At 36.7% G+C, this 22,983-nt stretch overlaps 3 protein-coding genes across 6 annotated transcripts in view; all 3 read right to left on the bottom strand.

Moving 5' to 3' along the window:
- Positions 1–2,947, bottom strand: part of LOC137024692 (NACHT, LRR and PYD domains-containing protein 3-like) — a 28,846-nt gene extending 25,899 nt beyond the window's left edge. Inside the window, exons 1-3 of one of the 4 annotated variants that reach the window (XM_067392509.1) lie at positions 2,767–2,947; positions 517–658; positions 276–364 (exon numbers count right to left, since the gene is read on the bottom strand). The gene's annotated coding sequence lies outside the window, so the exon portion shown is untranslated. Of the gene's footprint in view, positions 1–275; positions 365–516; positions 896–2,766 lie in introns of those variants that run through there. The other 3 variants (XM_067392510.1, XM_067392508.1, XM_067392511.1) reach the window with 3 other exon arrangements.
- Positions 2,948–7,313: 4,366 nt separating this feature from the next.
- On the bottom strand, positions 7,314–15,959 carry zgc:194336 (uncharacterized protein LOC100170823 homolog). Its single transcript, XM_067392503.1, has 4 exons — positions 15,913–15,959; positions 15,243–15,394; positions 7,570–9,836; positions 7,314–7,427 (listed from the first exon to the last, which is right to left on the bottom strand). Exons 2-3 carry the CDS (start codon positions 15,325–15,327, stop codon positions 8,422–8,424), a joined length of 1,500 nt encoding a protein of 499 aa, XP_067248604.1. The 5' UTR covers positions 15,328–15,394; positions 15,913–15,959; the 3' UTR covers positions 7,314–7,427; positions 7,570–8,421.
- A 3,065-nt stretch (positions 15,960–19,024) lies between these two features.
- On the bottom strand, positions 19,025–20,758 carry LOC137024689 (gastrula zinc finger protein XlCGF57.1-like). The gene is made up of 2 exons (XM_067392505.1): positions 20,621–20,758; positions 19,025–20,176 (listed from the first exon to the last, which is right to left on the bottom strand). Exons 1-2 carry the CDS (start codon positions 20,703–20,705, stop codon positions 19,140–19,142), a joined length of 1,122 nt encoding a protein of 373 aa, XP_067248606.1. The 5' UTR covers positions 20,706–20,758; the 3' UTR covers positions 19,025–19,139.
- Positions 20,759–22,983: the final 2,225 nt, after the last annotated feature.

Here is a 22,983-nt window from a genome sequence, read left to right as displayed (position 1 = left end):
TGCATATTTTATTAATATTTTATCAATGCACATTTTACAGTGATTTCACAGCATGTGACAACAATATCTGCCTTCTGTGATTCACTTACCAAGACACACTTGATCATCTGTTTGATCGTGACATGAGGAACTCAAATAAAATCATCATTATGACTTCAGCACAGCTTTAAAATCTCAGAAGTTACCAATGACACATCATAACACACACACACACACACACACACACACACACACACACGCACACACACACAACTAAAGAAAGATGAAACACTCACCTCAGATAATATTTGTAGATCTTCTTTTCTCCTCCTCTGAACTGTTGTGTTGAACTGGAATTTCTTTGACTTCCTTAAATTAATTGAAACTGTTTTTCAGGAAAAGACATACGAATCAGAAGAGAGTCACACACACACACACACACACACACACACACACACACACACACACACACACACACACACACACACACTCAGTTCTCTGTCACATATATTTGCCTGAACATTTTTTACTACATACATTTGCTATTTGATGCTCCCAATCAGCAACACGTTTTCAAACATGACAGCATTTTCCTCCTGCTGGATTCACTCGATTTACTGCTGTAATCCACTGAAGCTTCAGGGCTGGATCGGTTAGTTCCCACAGCATCATCAGATCGCTGAAAGAGCAAGTGACGCATACAGTGAGCAAGAATATCACTCTTTATACATGCTATTCATGCCCATGTCTTGTGTCTATCTATTACTCAATACTTGCACAGCAGCAAGTTTCTGCTAATAAAAGGGGAAGTTTACAACCAGAAGTAAGAGGTTCAGTCAGTCGCTTCAGTTGGCCAGCAGCAGTGAGACAAATAATGAAAAGAGAGAGTGATTGAATGAATAAGAAAGAGTAGAGGATCTCCAGATCCAAAAATAAGCAAAGAAGAAGATCTGGATAAACCAGAAGAAGCAGATAGAAGTTCTTCACACACATATAAAATAACAGGATCACGAGACATTCAACAGTATGTAAATCAAAACAATGTTTCATTTCCTCAAATTCCCCCTTCTCATTCAAGTCCTCGGTTCAGCCGTGCTCACAGTATCAGCATCAGAGCACACGTACATCTGCAAGATGTCTGTTAAATATCACTTCATCTGGAAAGCATCTGCTGTTTACGAACATCTGATAGACGTCTTTAAGATGTCAGTTTTACATACATTATTAATCATAAACATCTTAAAGACATCTTCTAAACGTCTATTTGACATCTGACAGGAAACATCCTACAGACATATTGCAGGTGAGCAAACAGTCTAAAATACATCTTCCAGATGTGAACACACACATCACAGAGACGTCTCAGAGATGAACGTGTGCTGTCAGTGTCTGAAAGAAACAGTTCGGTTCAAACTCAGAAAAAATTAAAAATACTGTACCTTTAGGGGTACAACAGCTTGTCACTGGGACAGTACCCTTAAAAAACATCTTTGTACCTTATTTACCCCTAAAATGTGCATATTAGTACCTTAGAGTAGCAATACATACCTTAAGGTACTAATACAAACCTTTTATTATATTTTATGCCTTTATTGGCTTTGTGTTGTGGCTGCATTACCACTTCGGGTGTGTATTATTTTTCTAATAATTTATTTCAAGACATTTGTCACACAGTGAATTATTTCCAGGATTTCACAAGATGTAACTGTAATATTTCACAGTAAATTATGATTATGTACATTTTTGCATGGGATGTGTGATCTCAGCTCTGTTGTCTTCTCCATGGTCTCAGCCAACGGATTCAGCGGTAAGTTTTTTTTTTTTTTTTTTTTTTTTATATGATAGTGCATGTAATTTAAAATATTTGACCAAATAGAGTAAGTTGGAGGTTCTGTTGTCATGTTGTCAGTGGTTAAGGTATTCACATAGTTTTGAGCGCACAAATATTTTAAACAAGAAAGGAACAGACATTGGTTAGTGTTAATTGTACAGTATTAATTTATTATCTAACTGTGAGACATTAGCTACACTTTTCTGCGATGAACAATAAATGGGGAATAAAGTTGTAAGGTAAACTGTGGCCTTAACGTAGGCATTATGAGCTTTATTATCAACCAGAGGAATTAAAGTGTCATGGATTAGGACAAAGGTAGAGTAAATTCATCTCAATATTTAACAACATTAGCTGGGCTTCGTAATTTTCTCCCCTGCTGTGTGAGATATGGAGCAGCCATTAACTAAAAAACGTGTACTGACTAACTTAAAGTTGGCCGCAAAATTAAAGATTTGAATTTCCCTGATTAATAACTCTTGAGCTAAACGCTTTTACTACACAAATAACACCTCTTTTCAATCATAGTAACATAGACAAGCTACATCCTTATTTTCCTCAAAATCAGCTTTCCTCCACAGAGGAAAAAATACATTGATCTCTATGCGCAGACGGCTAAGAGACGGATCCGAAGGCACCGTCTGCAAAGTGCAAAACCTGAAAAGCGTTACTACAAAAACAGTCAATAACTTCACTGTAATACACTGTACTGTCTCCAAATTCAGTTCATACATCACTGCTGTCCTGATAGTTATCCTACAACACTTATTTTGAAAAATATATATATATATTTTTGCATATTTTTTATGATTTTTCCTTTTTTTTATATTTAAAGACATGATAGGTTAGAAAAAACAGTTGTCTAAGTCTAAACAGGTACATAAGAATAATTACTAACTAAAACTATAGGCTACAATCAAAATATTATTATACACTAAAAACAAAACATTACTTACATGTAGGCCTAACAATGAGACTTGACCAGAAGATAAAATGTCAGACGACTCCAAATGCATGAAGAGATTCTTTCCCGATCTAGTTTTTAGAGCCTAAAACATGATTGCATTTCGACCAGACTTCACCAGCTTATCAGGAGGGAATTAGGGAAGGCAAGTTTAGGTAACACTTTAGATTGCAGCCCGGAAAGTACTGCGTAATTACAAAGATTTTACATTGTAACTTTCAATAATTATAGTGTATGTATAAAGCAAGTATGTGTAAATATAGGGGAACAATATGTAAAGTCTTTGGAATAACAACCAGGAAAATAACAAATTATTTTATACTGTAAGTATTTTAGAACGAAGGGGTACTTATATTATTATGATAGACAACAATCTAATATTTGGGAGCAATTTAGCAAGAAAGTGCACTGATTAAGTTGTTTCAAGGCAAGTAGAAAGAACTATTGCAATCTTTTTTAATACATGGGGAAATATGCTTTTGTTTCATGTAGTTACAGGGTGAGTATGACTTTGCGGGCCGTAAATTAAAGTGGTGCTTGTTACACTCTTACTTCATGTAGTAACTTATTTCAAAACAGATACAGTTACAACACTTCTTATTCGTTTCTCTTGCTTGGCTTCCTCCTCCTCTTGATCCTCTTTTTATTTATCTCCAGTGATGAATCTTTTTTTTTTTTTGTCAGAATCTGGACCAGAATATCGTCCATTTCGCTCCAGAAATGCTTTTTCAATGATTCATCATCCTAGCGCGCCTCATGATAGAGCTGCAGATACGCCTCAACATATTCCAACTGGCCATTGTGTGAAGTGTAGTCCTCATGATTCATTCTGTGGGTCGGTTCTTCTGTTACGGTGAGTGCAGGGAAGCAGACGAAGAAGGAGATAATAGTAATTCCAACACAAAATTTATTAACACAGTCTAGAACACAGTGAACGGGAAGCAACGAACACACCTTACCAAAACGAGAACCAACAATGAACTGAAAGATACAGGGGGTATAAATACACAGAGAACATAATGACAGACAACGTAATCAGTAACAAAGGAGACTAACTAGAATGCAATTAAGACTAAACAGAACTGAAGCACAGGAAACAAACACACAGGAATAAAATTAACACAAAACATAACAAAACCCTAACAATATGTTGATTTAGTTATTGACTTTACATAACTACTGAAACTGACTCCAAAATCACACCAAGATTCCTGACTTGATTTTTAGTTGTTTGACCCCTAAAGTGAACGTACATGTACACTTTGAGAACTTCATCTTTGTTTCCAAATGCAATGACTTCAGTTTTGTCTTTGTTTAACTGAAGGAAGTTTAGGCACATCCAATTTTTAATTTCAATGGGGAATCAATGGGGCTGTAGTCGTTAGGTGATAGGGCTAGGTAAATCTGGGTGTCATCTGCATAGCTGTGATATGCAATTTAGTTCTTTCTCATTATTTGGCTCAGTGGCAGCATATATAGGTTGAACAGGAGGGGTGCAAGTATTGAACCTTGAGGGACTCTGCATGTCATGGATGTCCACTCTGACTTACGGTCACCAATACTAATATGAAGCCTGACCCAACCCACTAGGGGAGGAGCTCGCTAAAAGTACCATTTCCATGGTAACGCAACATCCAATTTCAAATGGTTTTCACAGGCTGAATCTTGAGTTCATAAGCTTTCAAATGATGATGATTACTAAAATATGTTATAGGAAAAGAGGCAATTTAGGCCGCATTTACACTGCAAGTCTTAATGCACAGATCCGATCTTTTGACCATATCCGATTTTTTTGGACGACGTGCTTACATTTCTTTTAAAAGTGACCTGTATCGGATGTCTCCTTTTTACACTGCACTTGGCGAAACGTACCAAAAATAGCCTATATGACATCACAAATCAATTTCAATGGTACATTGAGCTTTATTTATTGACATGAATTCATATAGAAACCCTTTTAATGCAATAGTTACACTCCCTACATAAAAATGGCCTAATACAAATTAGTATATGTATACGTACGCAGCTCCGCTGGAAGCGTGCGAGTTGAATACTTGGGTACGGGTAGATATTCACAGCTTCATGGGCTCGAATCCGCCATCCTATACTAGTTTTTTTGTCATTAAAACCAATGCGTTCATCATTGATTGTAATATCATATTGCAAGTTTATGTGCTTTTTATTTTGTGGTTTCAATGGAACGAATAGTCATTAGTCTCCACAACTGGACTGAAGCGGGCGTCTGTGCATGAGCCGTCGTCACTGACAACCGCGGCAACGAGCACTCAGTGTGATTTCAAGAGCAACATTTCAACGTCAGATCGCCTTTTATTTAACACAAACAAATAAAATTAATAATCTACCAGTCAACTAGAGATGCTCCGTTTGTTATAGGTATGTCTGTACCGCGAAATGTAAAAAAAAAATCACTTTTCAATGACGCAGCAGTCGCATTTACAGGGGAATATCCGATCTGTCCGCTTACACTGCAGGCGCGAACGCCCGTATCCGATTCATATCTGATTTATAACCACATATGAATGAGGCCTGAAACCGATCCGTGAAAATCGGAATCCATTCGCTTTTTTCCTGCTTACACTGTCATGACTCGTATCCGATCTGTGCCACATGGGAGGAAAAAATCGGAATTGGGTCACTGTTTTTTAGTGGCACACCAATTACTGTTGAAGCCCAAGGTTGATCAGCAGATGATGAATATAATGAAAGTCCAAAAAGAGATGACCCCAGAACATTATTGACCCCAGAAGTTAATGAAGTTACCCAGCCCAGAATACATTCTCTTCACTGATAGTGAACTACAACACGTGAGACGTGAATACTTCGAGCAGCAGCGTCTTGGAAAAGAGGGTGAAGTCACCTTATCAAAGGAGCTCTATCTGAAATACCTTGATAAAAATGATATCAATTGCAAGAGCCTCTTGAGATGACTACAGATATCCCACTGAACATGAAATTATGGCCATGGCAAAGCGGTTAGTGGAATACTACCCTATGATAAAAGATAAGTCAACTGGATCGAGTCATGAGTGGGTGACTTCATTTGCTGGAATATTTAAAATGTTTTCCTGCTAACATTATGTTTCAAAACTATTCATTGATGCTTTTGTTCTGTTGTACAGGACACTGTTGCCAAAAAGCTCATCATGAGGTAACTTTCAAATATCTGAAGTCCTGTGAAGGCCAAACATCCTCCATCAAGAGAGCACGTCTGGATGAAGTATATCTGCTGCAATGGCAAAAGTTGTTTTCTCGTGATCACGACTTAATATTCTCTGCTCTAAATTACACAAATGTGCAAACAGGTGGCAGTATATTACCAACTATAACTGATGATATATAAATATACACTATATACTGTGTTAGTTAACATCGCCCCAGATTGTACGAGTTCCGGACAGAGAGTTTTTGTGATTGCTTTATTTTGTGCAGTATTGTGCGTGTTATTTAACAGTTAAGTAATTAGCTTAACTATTAAATGATTGAATATAATTATTTTACTTGGAAGTGTATCTGTTATCGTTATGTTCTGACTCACCACAGTTTCACGACCGTGATACTAAACTTATAGCTTATTAAAACTAATTTTGATGTCACTGTATAGTATTCTGTTTGCAGCTTATTGTTTATCTTTAAGATGCTATTTAATCATCGCAGTTTCAGTGTTCGTTTACCTCACTGTGTCACTCAATGTTTATTGATAAGAAATATGATTTATAGCCTATGTCATTTAATTCAGTGATAGTGTGTAACCTATTGTATTTTCTACATTTCTTTGTAGAAAACCACACAGATACACATAAACAATCTTCTCAAATAGCATCCCAAGATTGTTTTAGCCTATATCAACTGGAATAAAGTTTTTTTTGGAAGTCTGGAGTATTGCTCCTCTTTTTAATGGAAGAGCTAGGAGGAGGAAGACAGTTTATGATCTCACAGCCTACCCTACATGACGAACAAAAATAACAAACACATCATGTAATATAATTTTATTTCAAACGAATGAGGAAAATAAAGTGGGTTTAATCCAAAAGTTTTTAGAATTATAGAATAATCTGGCATCTTTCTGAAGGCACTCTGCCTGCGCTTGAGATGTTGAATGCTCTGTTGATCATTAAACATGTTAATTACACTAATAAAATGTTTAGCGTACATTTATTGAACAGTGATTGATTAGCCTATTATTAAGTGATGTAAACATTTTGCTGAAATATACACAAGATACAAGAGTGCATGATTTATCTGTCGATCAGATGCGCTTGAAAGTTGTGTTAATTACTATAGCAACAGTAGAATTTGGGTGCAGTCTGTTTCAGAATCAATCATTATAAAAATAACTTATGTCGAGATGACGATAAAACAACTTTTGTTATCTCGTGGTAACGAGAAAATAAGTCATGATCATGAGGAAACAAGATAGAAAAAAATGATAATCCATGGCTGTTTAACGCTTCCATACCTAATAATTCTGTGCTCACTGTAAACACCAGATGTTGTTTTGGAAACATGCTGAGAGTTGCTGCAGAAATAATGTTGTGCTGTTGCAAAGTGCTGGTGTTTATGTTGGTGGTTATGTTGTTGTTGGCATTTACCTACCAATGCAACAACATTGCCATAGAAACCAATGTAAATATTCTGGAGAATAAAAGAGTGGCATGGACACACAAATCAGATCAGTTGCGATACGCAATGTGGACAGTCAGTAATTTATTTCCAAACAATGTAATTTTATAATGATACATCCTATAGAAAACAATTGTAGAATTAGTTTGCTTACTATAAAAGGTGGAAGTGTTTTGAGGTCTCTTGGCCCATGTGACTGTAAGGGTCCGATGTGTCTGAGAAAGTTAACATGGCCACTGAGCATATTTTGTTGTTAATTTTCCACTAGACAACAGGTGGCTGCAAAATGAATAAGACCATTGTTAAGTGTGTCATATGAAGGCTTCTCGCCTCTGGGGTGTATTGACAGGTTTTGACACAATGTTTCATTTGGCCCATGGGAAAAGGGTTGACCATCAAATTGGCAGAAGGCCCATGAGAAGTTAAGTCAAAAGATGTACAGTAGCTAGAAGTTGGTCACCCTTATTGTCTCTTACATAAGCAACACCTACAATTATATTAGAGAAATTACTATGGTAGAAAGGTCAGGGAGTACATGGGAAAGAGGTGTGGGAGGAGAGCCCCTGTAAATGAGATCATGGAAAATAAGAAATTTATAAAAATGTACCCTAGCTAACAGAGATTCAGATGTGGAGCAGGCATCTCACTTTTTTGCTTGACAATAAAGTTAAATACTTCTAAGACCTGGAACTTCGACTCTGAGAGTTTTTCTTAAAGACCAGAACTGAAGGGACACAGAGACATTGAATTTGCCATGACAATAAGACAGTGAGTTAAACTATATAAAAATGTATATAAAAGGCTACTCAATCAAAAGTGTAAACACAACTACAAGCCAAGTATACATAGAATACTTATTTTTACTTTTCAGTATTGCGAACTAAAGATTGAGTACATGTATAGGCCAAATATATATCTTACTTTTTGTTAGACTGATCACAAATTAATTGAATAGTCTTTCTCCAGAGTGTATGCACAGAAGATTTTTTTCTTATTCTAAACCTCGTCACACTGAGGAGAACGACAGTTGCTTTTCATGAGTTTGAAAATGCCTTTTCAGTTCCGTGTGATATGTAAAACTCATGTCACACTGAGGACACTTGTAAGGCTTCTCTCCAGTGTGAACTCTCATGTGAATCTTAAGGTTTCCTTTCGTCCTGCAGCTCTTTCCACACTGAGGGCAGGTGAAAGGCTTCTCTCCAGTGTGAACTCTCATGTGATTCTCAAGGTTTGGTGTGCTTGTGAAATTCTTTCCACAGTGATGGCACACGCAAGGCTTCTCTTCAGTGTTTCGTTTTACATGAATCTTAAGTTGATTCCTGTCTGTCAAACTCATTCCACAATGAGTTTGAAAATGCCTTTTCAGTTCTGTGTGATATGCAAAACTAAATCCACACTGGAGACACTTGTAAGGCTTCTCTCCAGTGTGAACTCTCATGTGAATCTTAAGGTTTCCTTTAACCGTGAAGCTCTTTCCACACTGGGGGCAGGTGTAAGGCTTCTCTCCAGTGTGAACTCTCATGTGATTCTCAAGGTTTCCTTTAACCGAGAAGCTCTTTCCACACTGAGGGCAGGTGAAAGGCTTCTCTCCAGTGTGAATTCTCATGTGATTCTCAAGGTTTGCTGTGTTTGTGAAACTCTTTCCACAGTGATGACACATGCAAGGCTTCTCTACAATGTGAATTTTTACATGACTTTTAAGTTGATTCCTGTCTGTGAAACTCATTCCACACTGATGACATATAAAACATTTCTCTCCTGAGTGAATCCTAATATGATGATTAAGGCTTTCTTTATACCTGAAACTCTTTCCACACTGATCACAAACTAAAGGCTTCTCTCCAGTGTGAACTGTCATGTGAGTCTTAAAAGTCTCTTTTCGTGTGAAGCTCTTCCCACACAGTTTGCAGGTGTAAGGCTTTTCTCCAGTGTGAACTCTCAAGTGGGCTTTAAGTTCTTTTTTCTGTTTAAAACTCTTTCCACACTGAGTGCATATGAACGGCTTTTCTCCAGTGTGAATTCTCATGTGAATCTTAAGATATCCCTTTAGTGAGAAACTCTTCCCACACTGTTGGCAGGTGTAAGGCTTCTCTCCAGTGTGAACTCTCAAGTGAGATTTAAGGTTTTTTCTCTCTGTAAATCTATTCCCACACTGAGGGCATATGAATGGCTTGTTGCTACTGTGGATTTTCAAGTGGACTTTAAGTCTTTCTTTTCGACTGAAACTCTTTCCACACTGTTGGCAGGTGAAATGGCTCTCTCCAGTTTGAACTCTCATCTGGGGGTTTCTAGTTTCTGTTTTATGAGTCTGTGAGGAACTAACAGATTTCTCTCCAGTCATGAAATCATGACATTTATTATACTGATTTTTCTCCTCCATTTCATTCAGTTCTTGACTCTCCTCTTTCAGCACCATCAGGTCTAGGGTGAAAACAAACAAAAACGAATTAAAACCTGTTAAATTGCACAAAAACATGAAACATTTAGACATGTCAATAATCAAATCCAACAACATGTGTGTTTGATCCTATACCCACTAAACAACTAAATATCAGAACCTCATCGATATCATAATTCTCAGATTTCTTTAGGACACGTCCCAAATACTTTCAAGCTGGCAGTTATCAAAGCCCTTATGAAAACCCAAAGTATAGCAGTAGAATCATGGTTTAGAACCACTAAATTAGACACATCTGGTCAGAAGAAAGCAGAAGTTGTTGTGATTAATATGGATGTGACATCTTTTTAATACAAACAAGTGTGATCATGCAATTCCTTAAAAACAAATAATAACACCTTATACTGGATCCTGTATTTCACCAGAAGCCAGTGAGGAGATAAAAAAGACAGGTGTAATATGCTACTTTTCTTGGTCTTAGTTAACAGCCTTCCTGCAGCATTTTTGAGGTTGTAAGGACCACCCGTTAGCCCAAGGGCGGATTCTGATGGCCTGGGCGAAGTCTTTTCAGCGCCCCTGTGAAGTTCACTTAATTTTTAGAATTTAGTTTCAATTTTACTTTAGCTGCTCATTTAATCTAACTCCAATTTCAAATGATTATTACTCTTATATAGTGTTTTAAATTAGAAATTAATCATTGGTAAGGCTATGTATTAATTTAGATCTGTGATTATTCTGATTACCTTATATTTTCAATTATTCGTTTATTACGGACTCGGTATTGCACAGGAAGTTACATCGGCCGAATATCCGAATATATACTTCCACAATCACAAACACACCAGATCTGATTCTTAGACAGAGGATGCAATATCTACCTTTAAGTCAGTTGCGCGCTGTAACCCTAACTCTCACTCATAACAAAATTACCTATCCTGGACACTGATTTGTAATACCAAACTCACGATAATCTACTAGAAATAATGATTTAAGAATAAATGCAGAATAAATCAAGTATGACATTTATTTGTCAGATAAAAACGTATCATGCCAATTACATAGTTAGACAATTAGAAGCCAATTCAAATAATAAACGCATAACATTAATTGCTCAAAGATGACTCTAAGAGTAAGAAATGCATATTGTGATGAGCAGGGTGGGCAAGAGCTGTGAGGGAGCGGTGCGAGGCCGGTGGCGTGAGTGTTAACGAGTCTCCGGTCTCAAATCTCTTATGGAGGAGCTCCGGAAGCATTAAAGGGGAGCAACGACAGTAAAGGAAGAGAGAGGACCAGGCCTGGACATAATTTATGGTTTTATTATGTTTGTGTGGCCGGCAGACATCCGTGAGGGTCTGCCGCCATTACTGTTGTTTTGTTCTTTGTTTATTTTATATATAAAAGTTATGTTTGAATGTTCGCCGGTTTCTGCCTCCTTCTTACCGTATCTATGAACTGTGTTACACATATACACACAGTGGTGGCCCATCATGGCATGGGGGTTTCTATCTACAGAACATCTCGCATGACTGCTTTGCACTTTCCCTTACATACCCAGACCAGAACAAAATGATTTTAAATATCAACACCTGGTTAAGGGGAAAGAAGGTTACCAGATATCTTAGAGAGACACCACCCAAAAGGAGAACAGAATTCTCCTGAGTGTTCAATTTTTCTCATAATTGAAATGACTGCTGTGAAACTGAGACCAGATGTGTGAGGAGAGTTTGGGCAAGGCGTTGTCCTATACTATTTCTTTGAGATCTTCTCTCTAGATTAGTTTTTTATTGCTTTTTTGCAAGGCGCTTGAACTCAGCTTTTGTCTTAGCAGAAAAATCAAGTCTTACATGGTCAATCAAGGACTCATTTATGCTTAGGCATTACTTAATAGTCCAATATTGGGGGAAGTAAAATAGGCATGCATTACAATTTTCTTTTGTCACACTGACTCTTTCTAAAGAGAATGAGTTTGGTTTTATCCTCATTGAGTTGAAGAAAGTTATTTGCCGTACACCCTATGACTGACAAAAGACAGACAGAATAAAGCTAAAGGCAAGAAAACTGGCTAGTGACGCCAGAATGACTTGAAGACTATATTCAGAGAAATAAAAGAGTTCCATCAAGACAACAAGAAACAATTCCAAGAGCTCAAAGAGGACATCAACAGGGCTAAACAAAGATTTGAAGAAACAGAGGAATGGATAACAACAATGGAGGACCGAATACAGGTTAAGAAGGACGTAATGACCCTGATGACAAAACTTCACAGCCAACTTGAAGCAAGGCTAATCGATCAGGAAGGGCATGATAGGCACAATAACATAATCTACTCTGTGCTCGAAAGATCTGAGAATGACGGCCTTCATTGAACAGTTGTTAACAGAAAATTTACAACTCCCTATGGACATGAATCTGCAGACTGAGAGCCCACAGAGCTCTTACTCCTTTACCACCTCCTGGATCAGCACAGTGGTCTATTATTGTGAGAATTCTAAACTACAGAACAAAAGGAGGAATCTGTGTGGCAAAACAAAAGATAAGTTTGGAAGGGCAAGCAAATAAACTCTGATCATTACTAAGCGTCAGGGGCAAAGAGAATACACAGAGGTAAAGAAGATGTTAAAAGAAAAGGAGATACACTTCCAAACTCCCTTTCCTGCCAAAATGCCAGTCTTCTACAAAGACAGTGTAAGCATCTACTACTCTGCGACGGAAGCAACGCAAGACATGGCTGAGAGGGGATTACTTGTTACCGTAGTGAAACAGCTGGAGACACAGAGGGAGAAATTTTTATCCAACTCCTCTAGACCCCTGAAGGTGTGCCGTGGTATCTGCACCAAGATGTTAGCAGCAGATCCTTTAAGTCCTGTAAGTTGTGAGGTGGAGCCTCCATGGATCGGACTTGTTTGTTCAGCACATCCCACAGATGCTCGATTGGGTTGAGATCTGGGGAATTTGGAGGCCAAGTCAACACCTCAAACTTGTTGTTGTGCTCCTCAAACCATTCCTGAACCATTTTTGCTTTGTGGCAGGAGCATTATCCTGCTGAAAGAGGCCACAGCCACCAGGGAATACCGTTTCCATGAAAGGCTGTACATGGTCTGCAACAATGCTTAGGTAGGTGGTACGTGTCAAAGTAACATCCACATGGATGGCAAGGTTTCCCAGCAGAACATTGCCCAAAGCATCACACTGCCTCCGCCGGCTTGCCTTCTTCCCATAGTACATCCTGGTGCCATGTGCTCCCCGGGTAAGAGACGCACATGCACCTGGCCATCCATGTGATGTAAAAGAAAATGTGATTCATCAGATCAGTCCACCTTCTTCCATTGCTCCGTGGTCCAGTTCTGATGCTCACGTGTCCACTGTTGGCTCTTTCAGCGGTGGACAGGGGTCAGCATGGGCACCCTGACTGATCTGCAGCTATGCAGCTCCATACACAACAAACTGATGCACTGTGTATTCTGACACCTTTCTATCAGAACCAGCATTAACTTCTGGAGCAATTTGAGCTACAGCAGCTCATACTAATTTTAGCCAGATGCAGTTCTCATTTTCACATCCTATGCCACGTTGTTTAAATACAGTACTTCCCACACATAGACTTTACCTGGGCGGCTGCTTTTATTGTTTTTATCCACTTTTACTTTTTTATCTGCCCAAGATAATGAAACCATCCGCATTCAATTTAGAGGCCGTTCACATGTCGCGTCTAAAAATGTGTGGAAAACGCCAGCCATGCCACTTTCTCCTCTTTTCAACAGCGCTCGTTGCTAAGTAACCATGAGCCCCGTTCTCCATGAAGACAAAGTTTCAGCAAAGGATAAATGTATTTCCAGACTTTGCATTAGCTTTATTACTAGATTATACTACTACTTATGGAGATGAGAAATAAAAAACCCGCCCTGTACAGGTATGATCAGCTGTTAGTCCATCTTGGGAGAGCTTTCGATCTCTATTTGAGCGCGTTCATCCCGCGTCTACATTTAAAATGACCAACTTGAGCACGTAAAAGACGCGACACGTGAACGGCCCCTAACTTAGTATTGGAAAGTCTCCCCTCACTCTATGTGTTTCGTACCTGCTCGTTCTGCGTGTGCAAGAACTGTTTATTCCCACTGACAATCCCACATGTGCTGGATATTTCACAGACAAAGACCTGGTGCACGTGATCATGTTCCATCCACATTGCATTTATAAGAGCAGTTGTCCACATCCAGAAAAATTAAAGGATCTCTATGGGTCCTCTGCTGGATGTATATGGTAATTACACTAAAAATGTATTTCCTACAGATTTGTCTAACCAGCAGATTACAGAATTCTGCCTCTAACACCTAGATCAATTTCAAAACAACTCAGAAATTACTCATAATTAATTTTGATCATCATTAAAGTGTTTTTCTTTTTTTAATAAAAATGTAATATTTCATATTCATGCACATGGTGTAGTTGATAACTTTTGTAGTAAATGGATAAAAAAGTACTTCATATCCCCCAAAACACAGCATAATCTGTATCAAAATGAATTTCAACAAATAAAAATATTTTTAAAAACACATTATTTGATGTTTGTCACATGTAGTAGATCATTTTTGTGCCATGGGTAACAGGAGGATTTTCCACCTGACTACCACCGCAAGTATATTTCAAACCTGTGGGAAGCACTGAAATAGCAAATAACTTTTATTTTGTCCAAAAGTCACCAAATCTAGGAACGATGATCATTGTGGGAACGAGCAGGAGTGAAATACACACATTGCAGGAGCGGGCAATGGTCAGAAATTCAGGGATTGAGGAAACAGTCCAGTGCAGGACTATAACCCACATTCTGACCTAGACAGAGCTCAAATCTGACATTCATATATAAAATATTAGATAAATAGTGTCCTGTCAATCAGGTTCAGTTTTACAGAATTTGTGTGAAGAATTTTGAATATTTAATATTGTCAGCTTCCATGTGCTTCGCGAAAATGTGACAAATATTAAAAACATTACATTTCTTTCTCAAAAGTCTTATTTCCTTTTAAATGTTATCATTTTGTGGAGTAAAGGTGTTTTAAAAAGTATGCCTGGCAAGAAAGTAATACTTAAAAGACCCTGATGTGAGAAAGTGATTTTGAGAATGACAAAAAAAAAAGAAAAGAAAAAAGTAAAGTGGATCACTCACATTTTACGGTTTGCTTTTTGCTAAATAAATGTATTTGTTAGATACTGTTGCATAATTAAGTGATAGAAATATTATTCATTATTGTTTTTTATTCAGAAGTAGGTATTGGGTCTGATGTTACACAAAATAGTTGTTTTGTTTTGCTATTTCTTTATTGATTATCCGCATTTAACACATGGCATTCATTTTGTCACAAGACAAATAATAGAGATACAGAGATCATGACACAGAATGACTGAAGAAAGACTCTAAGAATGAAACCAACCTGTTTGTTCCTCAGTATCTTCATGTTTGACTCTGAATGTTTCTTCAATCTTCACATCTTCATTCTCCTCTTTAATAAACTCCATCTTTATAATAGTGTGTCACATGGATCTCAGTCGCTTCACCAGGAGTTTCTCTGTGTGTTTGGACACTCTGTCATGATTAAGATGAGAATAATTAACAGAAAGAGAAACACATCACAACTAGTCAGCACACTGGTAATGGAGTCAGCCAGAGTGAGAGTTAATGAACTTAAATGACCTGATTAGACACACACAAAGTTGTTCTTGTTGTATTTACACTGGTGAACTGCAGGAGTCGTCAGTGTGATTCAGTGATTCGAGTGATTACAAACTCTGAATTATTTGAGTCAGTTGTATATGAATTGGTTTTGCAATTTGCAAAAAGCTCAGTTTATTATAACTTGTCAGTGACAATACAGTGATTATGATGAACTGATTCAGAATATAGGGAGTGAAATGAGATGCATCTTTTCTGTTACACATTTTACTCACAAAAACTGATTTGAACAAAAAACTGTTATTCATTAGCCTACTGTTATTAGAAACATTACAGTGTTACACTCAAAAATAAATCATTCCACAGTTCTCCATATAATTGTCTACAGGGTTGTATAGATTTAAACACTTAAAATGATTAAAAACACGAACCTTTCTTCAGCAGAATCACAGATGCAGGAGTGCGGCGCAGCCTTATGACATCATGCTGCCACACCAAAATAAAAGTCCCGTTCACACGAAATAGAAATTCACACACAGAAATCATATTCAAATGAGAAGATAAAAGGATAAATAACAGATTCCCCAAAGCATCCAATGCCACTGAGATTCATAAATAAAGATTCACTACACTGAAGCTTGGAAATGTAGTGCACCATGGCAAATGTAGTTTACTACATCTAAGCTATTTTTTAAATTTCATTTTTGTATTGAACTGACTTCATTCCAAGTCAATGCTATCTAAGTCATAAATAAAACTGTTAGCAAACAGATAAAAAGGCATAATTGATCAGTTCAATTGTTTATTCAACAACTCTTCCAAACTGTTGTGTTGCAATACTGTGCACAGATCACTTGGAGCACACTCTTCCATTCGAGATTACTCAAGCATTACACTACATTTCACTACCATTACTGACACTATCATGGACCATCAATATGGGACAAGAAAACTGAGATGTTCCATGCAAATTTCTATACTTCTCTCATTTCTCCATCTGCTGTGAATTCTCACATGTAACAACAACAAAGTAGTCACATTTTCTGTAGTACTGTGAATTTTTAATGAGATGTGTTCAATAAAGATATTACATACTATAATTGTCTGTTTTTTGCTTAAGCACATTGTGCGACTATACATTTCTGACTTTATCTGACTTTTCTGCGCTTCCAGTTGGCGTGAGGTCTTCACCCACATTGGACACTTTTAAATACAGCCTAAAGACTCATTTATTTTTTTTAGCTTATGATGTCGCCTGAATTATATAAGGCATTTCGAGTGGTTTATGGTCTATCTTGCATGTTTTATATTTTATCTTATGTATTAGTTTTACTATCTTTTATCTTCTGTGTAAAATTGTACAGCACTTTGGTACAACACACGTTGTTTTTAAATGTGCTTTATAAATAAACGTGAACTTCAACATGAACTTAAAGTTTAAAGACATTTAATTAATGCTGAACACCAACCAATCATCACTGTTCAAACGAACAGTACCAGCATTCTCTGAGCTTGCCTTCCTATGTGTCCTATGAAGGAAGTTGAGGACCTGGAGAAGGGCAGAATAAAACAAAAGTCCAAGGGGGTACGGTTGTGCTGATAGACGATAGTATCATGTATCAGTGATGGTCAGACATATCACCGAGGGCTGATGCCTTTGACGATATCAAGATAATAATGGCTCGTTTTCCCATTAAAGTCTGCATGAACCGGAAGTTGCAAATGACTTTTCTCCAGTGTTGTGACGTATTTCCAAGTGAAACGGAATATTGAATAGGGGGCAGAGTTTTACTTTAGGCTCCTCCTCTCCATATCTCGGTCATAGTAGGCGAACGGTTGCAGGGGAGTGGTTTACGCGTTTTCAAACCAAGCTGTCAAACTGACGTTATCAGAGAAGGAACGCCATTCTATACCAGAAGTAACTTTTCAGATTTTGATTAAAAATTACTGTGACAAACAAATTTTTTCTGTGTTTTAACTTGCACTGATTAATTGTTTACCACAAGACTAGCATTATGCACTAACAAAGTAAATAAGGTCAGTTTTGATTTCATGTGTACTTTAATCTATATTGTTATTAGTGTTATTACTATTATAGGGCTATTATTATTTTTATTAAATTAACTTTAGGGCTTACAATTCATTTGCCTTGCTTAATTTTATAACAACATTACATACATAACCACACTTGCGACTCCGAAGTGTGCATATGTGATAGGCTGTATGATGTTTATGAGCTTTTCACGCGATAGCAAACTCTAACTCTTTCTTGAAATGTTTTCATCTCGTGCAGAAGTACAGTCAAAATGCTGCATAGCCTACGTAACAGCTTGAGAGGACAACGTGTCAATACATTTCTTGCTTGCATGTTGGAATACTCTTCGGTTTGGATGATTATAGGCTATATTTTTACCTCGCTACCAGGAAATAACCTGATTTATTAATAAACACTCCATCTTTGCTCGCAAAATGATAAAGATTCTCAATTTCCATGATTATAATACATATAATAAATAATTAAATAAACGAGTAAAGAGGAGAGGAACTGTGTTAGCGGGAGAGGGAGGCTGGGAGGGACCACAGGAAATTAAGGAAATACAGGGGACTTATGTCTACAATAATAACCCATAATCCAAGAAATGTTTTAGAGGCCATAGCAATAACATTCCTCATACTCCACTACTGTTCCCTCGGCAGTACAAAATTTTGGAGGCTCACTCACTTGGTCAGACACACTTTGTAGCTCAAGCTTCTCTCTTCAGGCTCGTCTCGTCAGTCACAGCAGGCTGAAGTCCATGGCCTTGTGGGGGAAATTTTGAGTTTCTGTATAATTTCCATATGATTTTACTCATATGCTTATGGTTAAATGATTTAGTTTTTCTCAGAACTGCTTAAGTATGCCTGACAAGTGGAAAAACACTGAAGTGGTAGGTAAGTTCCTGATATGGTAAAAGGACAGAGGCTTCAGCCTCAAAGGTTAGAGATATAAAAGTAAGGGAAGCTTTCGTTCTTTGTCTTACACTCTGTAGCTACTTGTTTCTGTTGACTGTTTGACCTTTCTTGCAAGAAAGGTCAAACTGGGGCTGGAGTTGTTGTTCACCAGCACCCACTCCACAAATTTTCCCTGAAAAGGTCCACTGGAATGCATCCTGGGTAGTGCATCTGGCACACAAGATGGAGGAAATTCTGTGTGTGCTCCAGGCAGAGAATTTGGAAAGCTAGTAGGTTCATATGAAAAACTAAGGGGGAAAAACAGAACAAAAGATTCACTGTTTGGTCCGTTCTCCTGTCAAGGTTTGCGTGTATTTAAACTCAAGAAGATGAAGAAGAAACAAGATAAATGTCTTTATTGAGAAACTCAGAGGGCTAAATCCAACATACACCATAAAACAACAACGAGAACAGACAGTGAATGAGGGAGAACACAGTATAAATACACAGATAACTAACAAGATGATCAACAGACCAGATGAATGTGATGACTAATTAGACAAACCTGAGTCAAATAACAAGCATAAAACAGAATCTATATACAATGAAAAAATGATCATAACAGAAAATAACTGTGACAATGTGCAAGTGTTTTTCTCTGGAGTGAATGCAGAGATTGTTTAAATTGCTCCTTTTTCTAAACCTCTTGTCACACTGAGGAAAGTGGCTATTTCTTTTCAGAATGAGTGTGCAAATGCCGTTTCAGGTCTGTGTAATATGTGAAACACTCTTTGCACTGAAGACACTCGTAAGGCTTCTCTCCAGTGTGAACTCTCATGTGAATCATAAGGTTTCCTTTCGTCCTGCAGCTCTTTCCACACTGAGGGCAGGTGAAAGGCTTCTCTCCAGTGTGAACTCTTATGTGAATCTTAAGGTTTCCTTTAAGCGTGAAGCTCTTTCCACACTGAGGGCAGGTAAAAGGCTTCTCTCCAGTGTGGATTCTCATGTGATTGTCAAGGTTTGCTCTATGTTTGAAACTATTTCCAGAGTGATGACGTATGTAATGCTTCTCTACAATTTGAATTTCTGCATTATTATTAAGATGATCTCTTAAATGAATCCTCATATGATCATTAAAGCTTTCTTTATATCTAAATCTCTTTCCACACTGATCACAAACTAACGGCTTCTCTCCAGTGTGAACTGTCATGTGAGTCTTAAAAGTCTCTTTTCGTGTGAAGCTCTTCCCACACAGTTTGCAGGTGTAAGGCTTCTCTCCAGAGTGAACTCTCAAGTGTACTGTAAGGGTATTTTTCTGTGTAAATCTCTTTCCACACTGAGAGCATATAAACGGCTTCTCTCCAGTGTGAACTCTCATGTGGACTTTAAGGCTTTCTTTTCGAGTGAAACTCTTTCCACACTGCTGACAGGTCAAAGGCTTCTCTTCAGTGTGAACTCTCAAGTGGCCATTAAGGTTTTTTCTCTGTCTAAATCTCTTTCCACACTGAGGGCATATGAATGGCTTCTCTCCACTGTGGATTGTCATGTGAACTTTAAGGCTTCCTTTTCGAGTGAAACTCTTTCCACACTGTTGGCAGGTGAATGGGCTCTCTCCAGTGTGAACTTGAGAACTTTCTGTTTTAAGAGTCTTTAGAGTTTTAGATTTCTCCCCAGTCATGAAATCATGGCATTTCTCATACTCATTTTTCTTTCTCATTCTGTTTTCATTCAGTTCTTGACTCTCCTGTTTCAGCTCCGTCAGGTCTAGAATGATATATATGTATTTATATATTATATATATACACGCATACACACACACATAATTATAACAAACCATAATCAATTATATTTCTCTTTTGAGCTAATTTGCAACATTTGAACCAAATAGTATTGCTTCATTGTTATATGTAGGTCGTTGATTATTTATGGATTACGTCATTAAGTAATTATGTATTATTATGTTTAAGATATTTAAAGGGTATTGTTTGCTTAGGTAAATTTTTATTACCAAAGAAATAAATTACAGAAGTTTCAGAAGTAGATATTGTGTTTTGGTTTGGTTATTTCTTGGCTGTATTATTTTTATTTTTTTTTTTTTGTTATTTAATTAGTGACGTCAATAATTTTGTCAAGAGCTGCTTGTAATAAAATCAATAGAGAGATCATGATGCAGAATGATTGAAGAAAGACTCTGAAAATGAAACCAACCTGTTTGTTCCTCATTTTCTTCATGTTTGACTCTGAATGTTTCTTCAATCTTCATGTCTTCACTCTCCTCTTTAATAAACTCCATCTTTATAATAGTGTGTCATGTGGACCTCAGTCGCTTCACCAGGAGTTTATCTGTGTGTTTGGACACTCTGTCATGATTAAGATGAGATGAATTAACAGAAAGAAAAACACATCACAACTAAATATCTGAGTATGTCTCAATCAGATCTAGTTCAGTAGCTCAGTGCACTGGTGAGAGAGTCAGAGTTAATGGACTTAAATGATTTGATTAGAATAAAACTCAGTATTCATCAGTGACCAAACAGTGTTTATGATGAACTGATTCAGAATATAGAGAATATGATTTAAACACTTTAAATGATTAAAAACACAAACCTTTCTTCAGCAGAATCACAGATGCAGGAGCATGGCACAACCTTATGACATCATGTCGCCACACCAAAATAAAAGTACCATCTGCAATCTAAAAAATAATAGAAATTCACACACATAAAATACATTCAAATGATGATATAGGATTGATTCAAAGGATGATTGGCAGATTACCAAAACTATCAATACCACTGAGATTTTTTCACAAAATATAAAAGTGTGAAGAGATGACAATTATAATATAAAGTCAAGTATCTTGAGATTCATATTACAAAGGATAGGAAAGAACATTTGAATATTTCAAACTCATTAAGAATTTGTAGTTAAAAATTAAGTTTCTAGTTGCAGAGAGATTTATTAACTGAAACTGAATCCTTATCATGTTGAATACTTTCATCTTAATCCATCTCAGTGTCTCCACAGAATATCAGTTAAATAAATACAATTAAATATCATCTTTGTTTTGTTAAAGTACATTATATAATGTTCACTGATTATGGGATAATTTCATCAAAATGGTAATGAAATCTGGTTTACATTTCATTATCGTTAATAAAATTGGTGGTACATAATTTGTGCTGAAATGTGACTAAACATCTCTTAAGCTCTCAGATTCATAAGCAGGTACTTATTTACTGGAAATTGATTTACAAATATAATTTACTATTCATAATAACCAATAAAAGAATAACAGATGCATAGTGAAAAATAACAAATCTGTCTTCTTTGATCTTACTAATTTCAGCTGTAGTGCTCTTTTATATGAGCTATTTTGTTTAAATTAAAAAGAAATATGCTGTTACGACCCAATCGTGCCAAGCCGTAACATAAAATAAGGATAAGACAACAAATTCAAATTCAAGTCAATTCAAATATTTGTTTACTAAATTAAACATATTATACAAACAATAGTATTAAACAGAGGTCTAGGGATATAATGGAAACAAATGAATAATAAACAAAACTAACTACAACAAAATATTAAAACAACATGTGTAAGGAAAAACACAAAAATAAGCCACTCCTGAGAAATAGAACATAACACTTTTCACATTCTAACTAATTACTAATTAGTATGTTGGAATCAGGAACTCCCACATTCTGCCCCAATAGAAGTAGGAGTAGACTCAGGAATGTCACACCTCCCACTCCAAATGGAGGTTCCCTATACAGTCGACCAAAGAGAAAAAACAACAACACGAAGCAAAATAATCTTATTTCAATCTGAATCAAAAGATCAATTTACTTACCCCATTGGCAGATTATTTTGCTTGTTTTTGTCTGAAAACAAGACAATTTTTGTCTAGAAAATGCTTCTTGATTTAAGAATGTTTAGATATTTGGACTGAAAACAAGACAAAAAAAAGTTTTTTTGTGGGGGAGCTGAGCACCATTTACTTGCATCAAACAACTGTTGGTATTATTATAATATGTAGGCTATTATTATAATTGTTACATTTAATTTATTGCTACACTTTAATATGTTAATTATATTGTCGGAAAAATTAACATTTAGCTTTGTCAGGCTTTTAGATGTGCTTAATGGATAACACAACTGAGCTGCGTTCGCGTTTATAGCTGCTGTATATTTGTCCTGCTACAAGATGGCACTGTTTTTGACAATCCTAATGCTTCGAACCCAGGTAAAACAAAAAATAATAATAATAAATTTCTATAATATAGAACTTTTCGTGCACTAATTTTGTACTTAATATACTAAAAAATCCTCTTTAGTACTACTTAAGATCATCTTAAGAACATCTAAGTGTACTCAACTGTGCTATTTTGAGACAGCATGAACTAAAATGTGCTTTTAATATACTATCTCTGTATTTAAAAATGTATTTAGATACTACTTATAGTACATTAGAACCCATAGTGTACTACAAGTGGTAAATAAATATATTTTTTAAATACAGAGATAGTATATTAAAAGCACATTTTAGTTCATATTTCATGCACAGTTG

Source organism: Chanodichthys erythropterus, chromosome 8 (genome assembly GCF_024489055.1).
Source record: "Chanodichthys erythropterus isolate Z2021 chromosome 8, ASM2448905v1, whole genome shotgun sequence".
NCBI lineage: Eukaryota > Metazoa > Chordata > Actinopteri > Cypriniformes > Xenocyprididae > Chanodichthys > Chanodichthys erythropterus.
Note: the sequence above shows the minus strand (reverse complement) of the source record. Positions and strands in the feature narration are given on the sequence as shown.

Excerpts from the sequence above, each read along its gene's own strand:
- zgc:194336 (XM_067392503.1), bottom strand. The coding sequence starts at position 15,327 with ATGGAGTTTATTAAAGAGGAGAATGAAGATGTGAAGATTGAAGAAACA. Across the intron at positions 9,837-15,242 it reads AGATACTGAGGAACAAACAG|ACCTGATGGTGCTGAAAGAG; the intron begins GTTGGTTTCATT and ends TTTTCACCCTAG.
- LOC137024689 (XM_067392505.1), bottom strand. The coding sequence starts at position 20,705 with ATGGAGTTTATTAAAGAGGAGAGTGAAGACATGAAGATTGAAGAAACA. Across the intron at positions 20,177-20,620 it reads AGAAAATGAGGAACAAACAG|ACCTGACGGAGCTGAAACAG; the intron begins GTTGGTTTCATT and ends ATATCATTCTAG.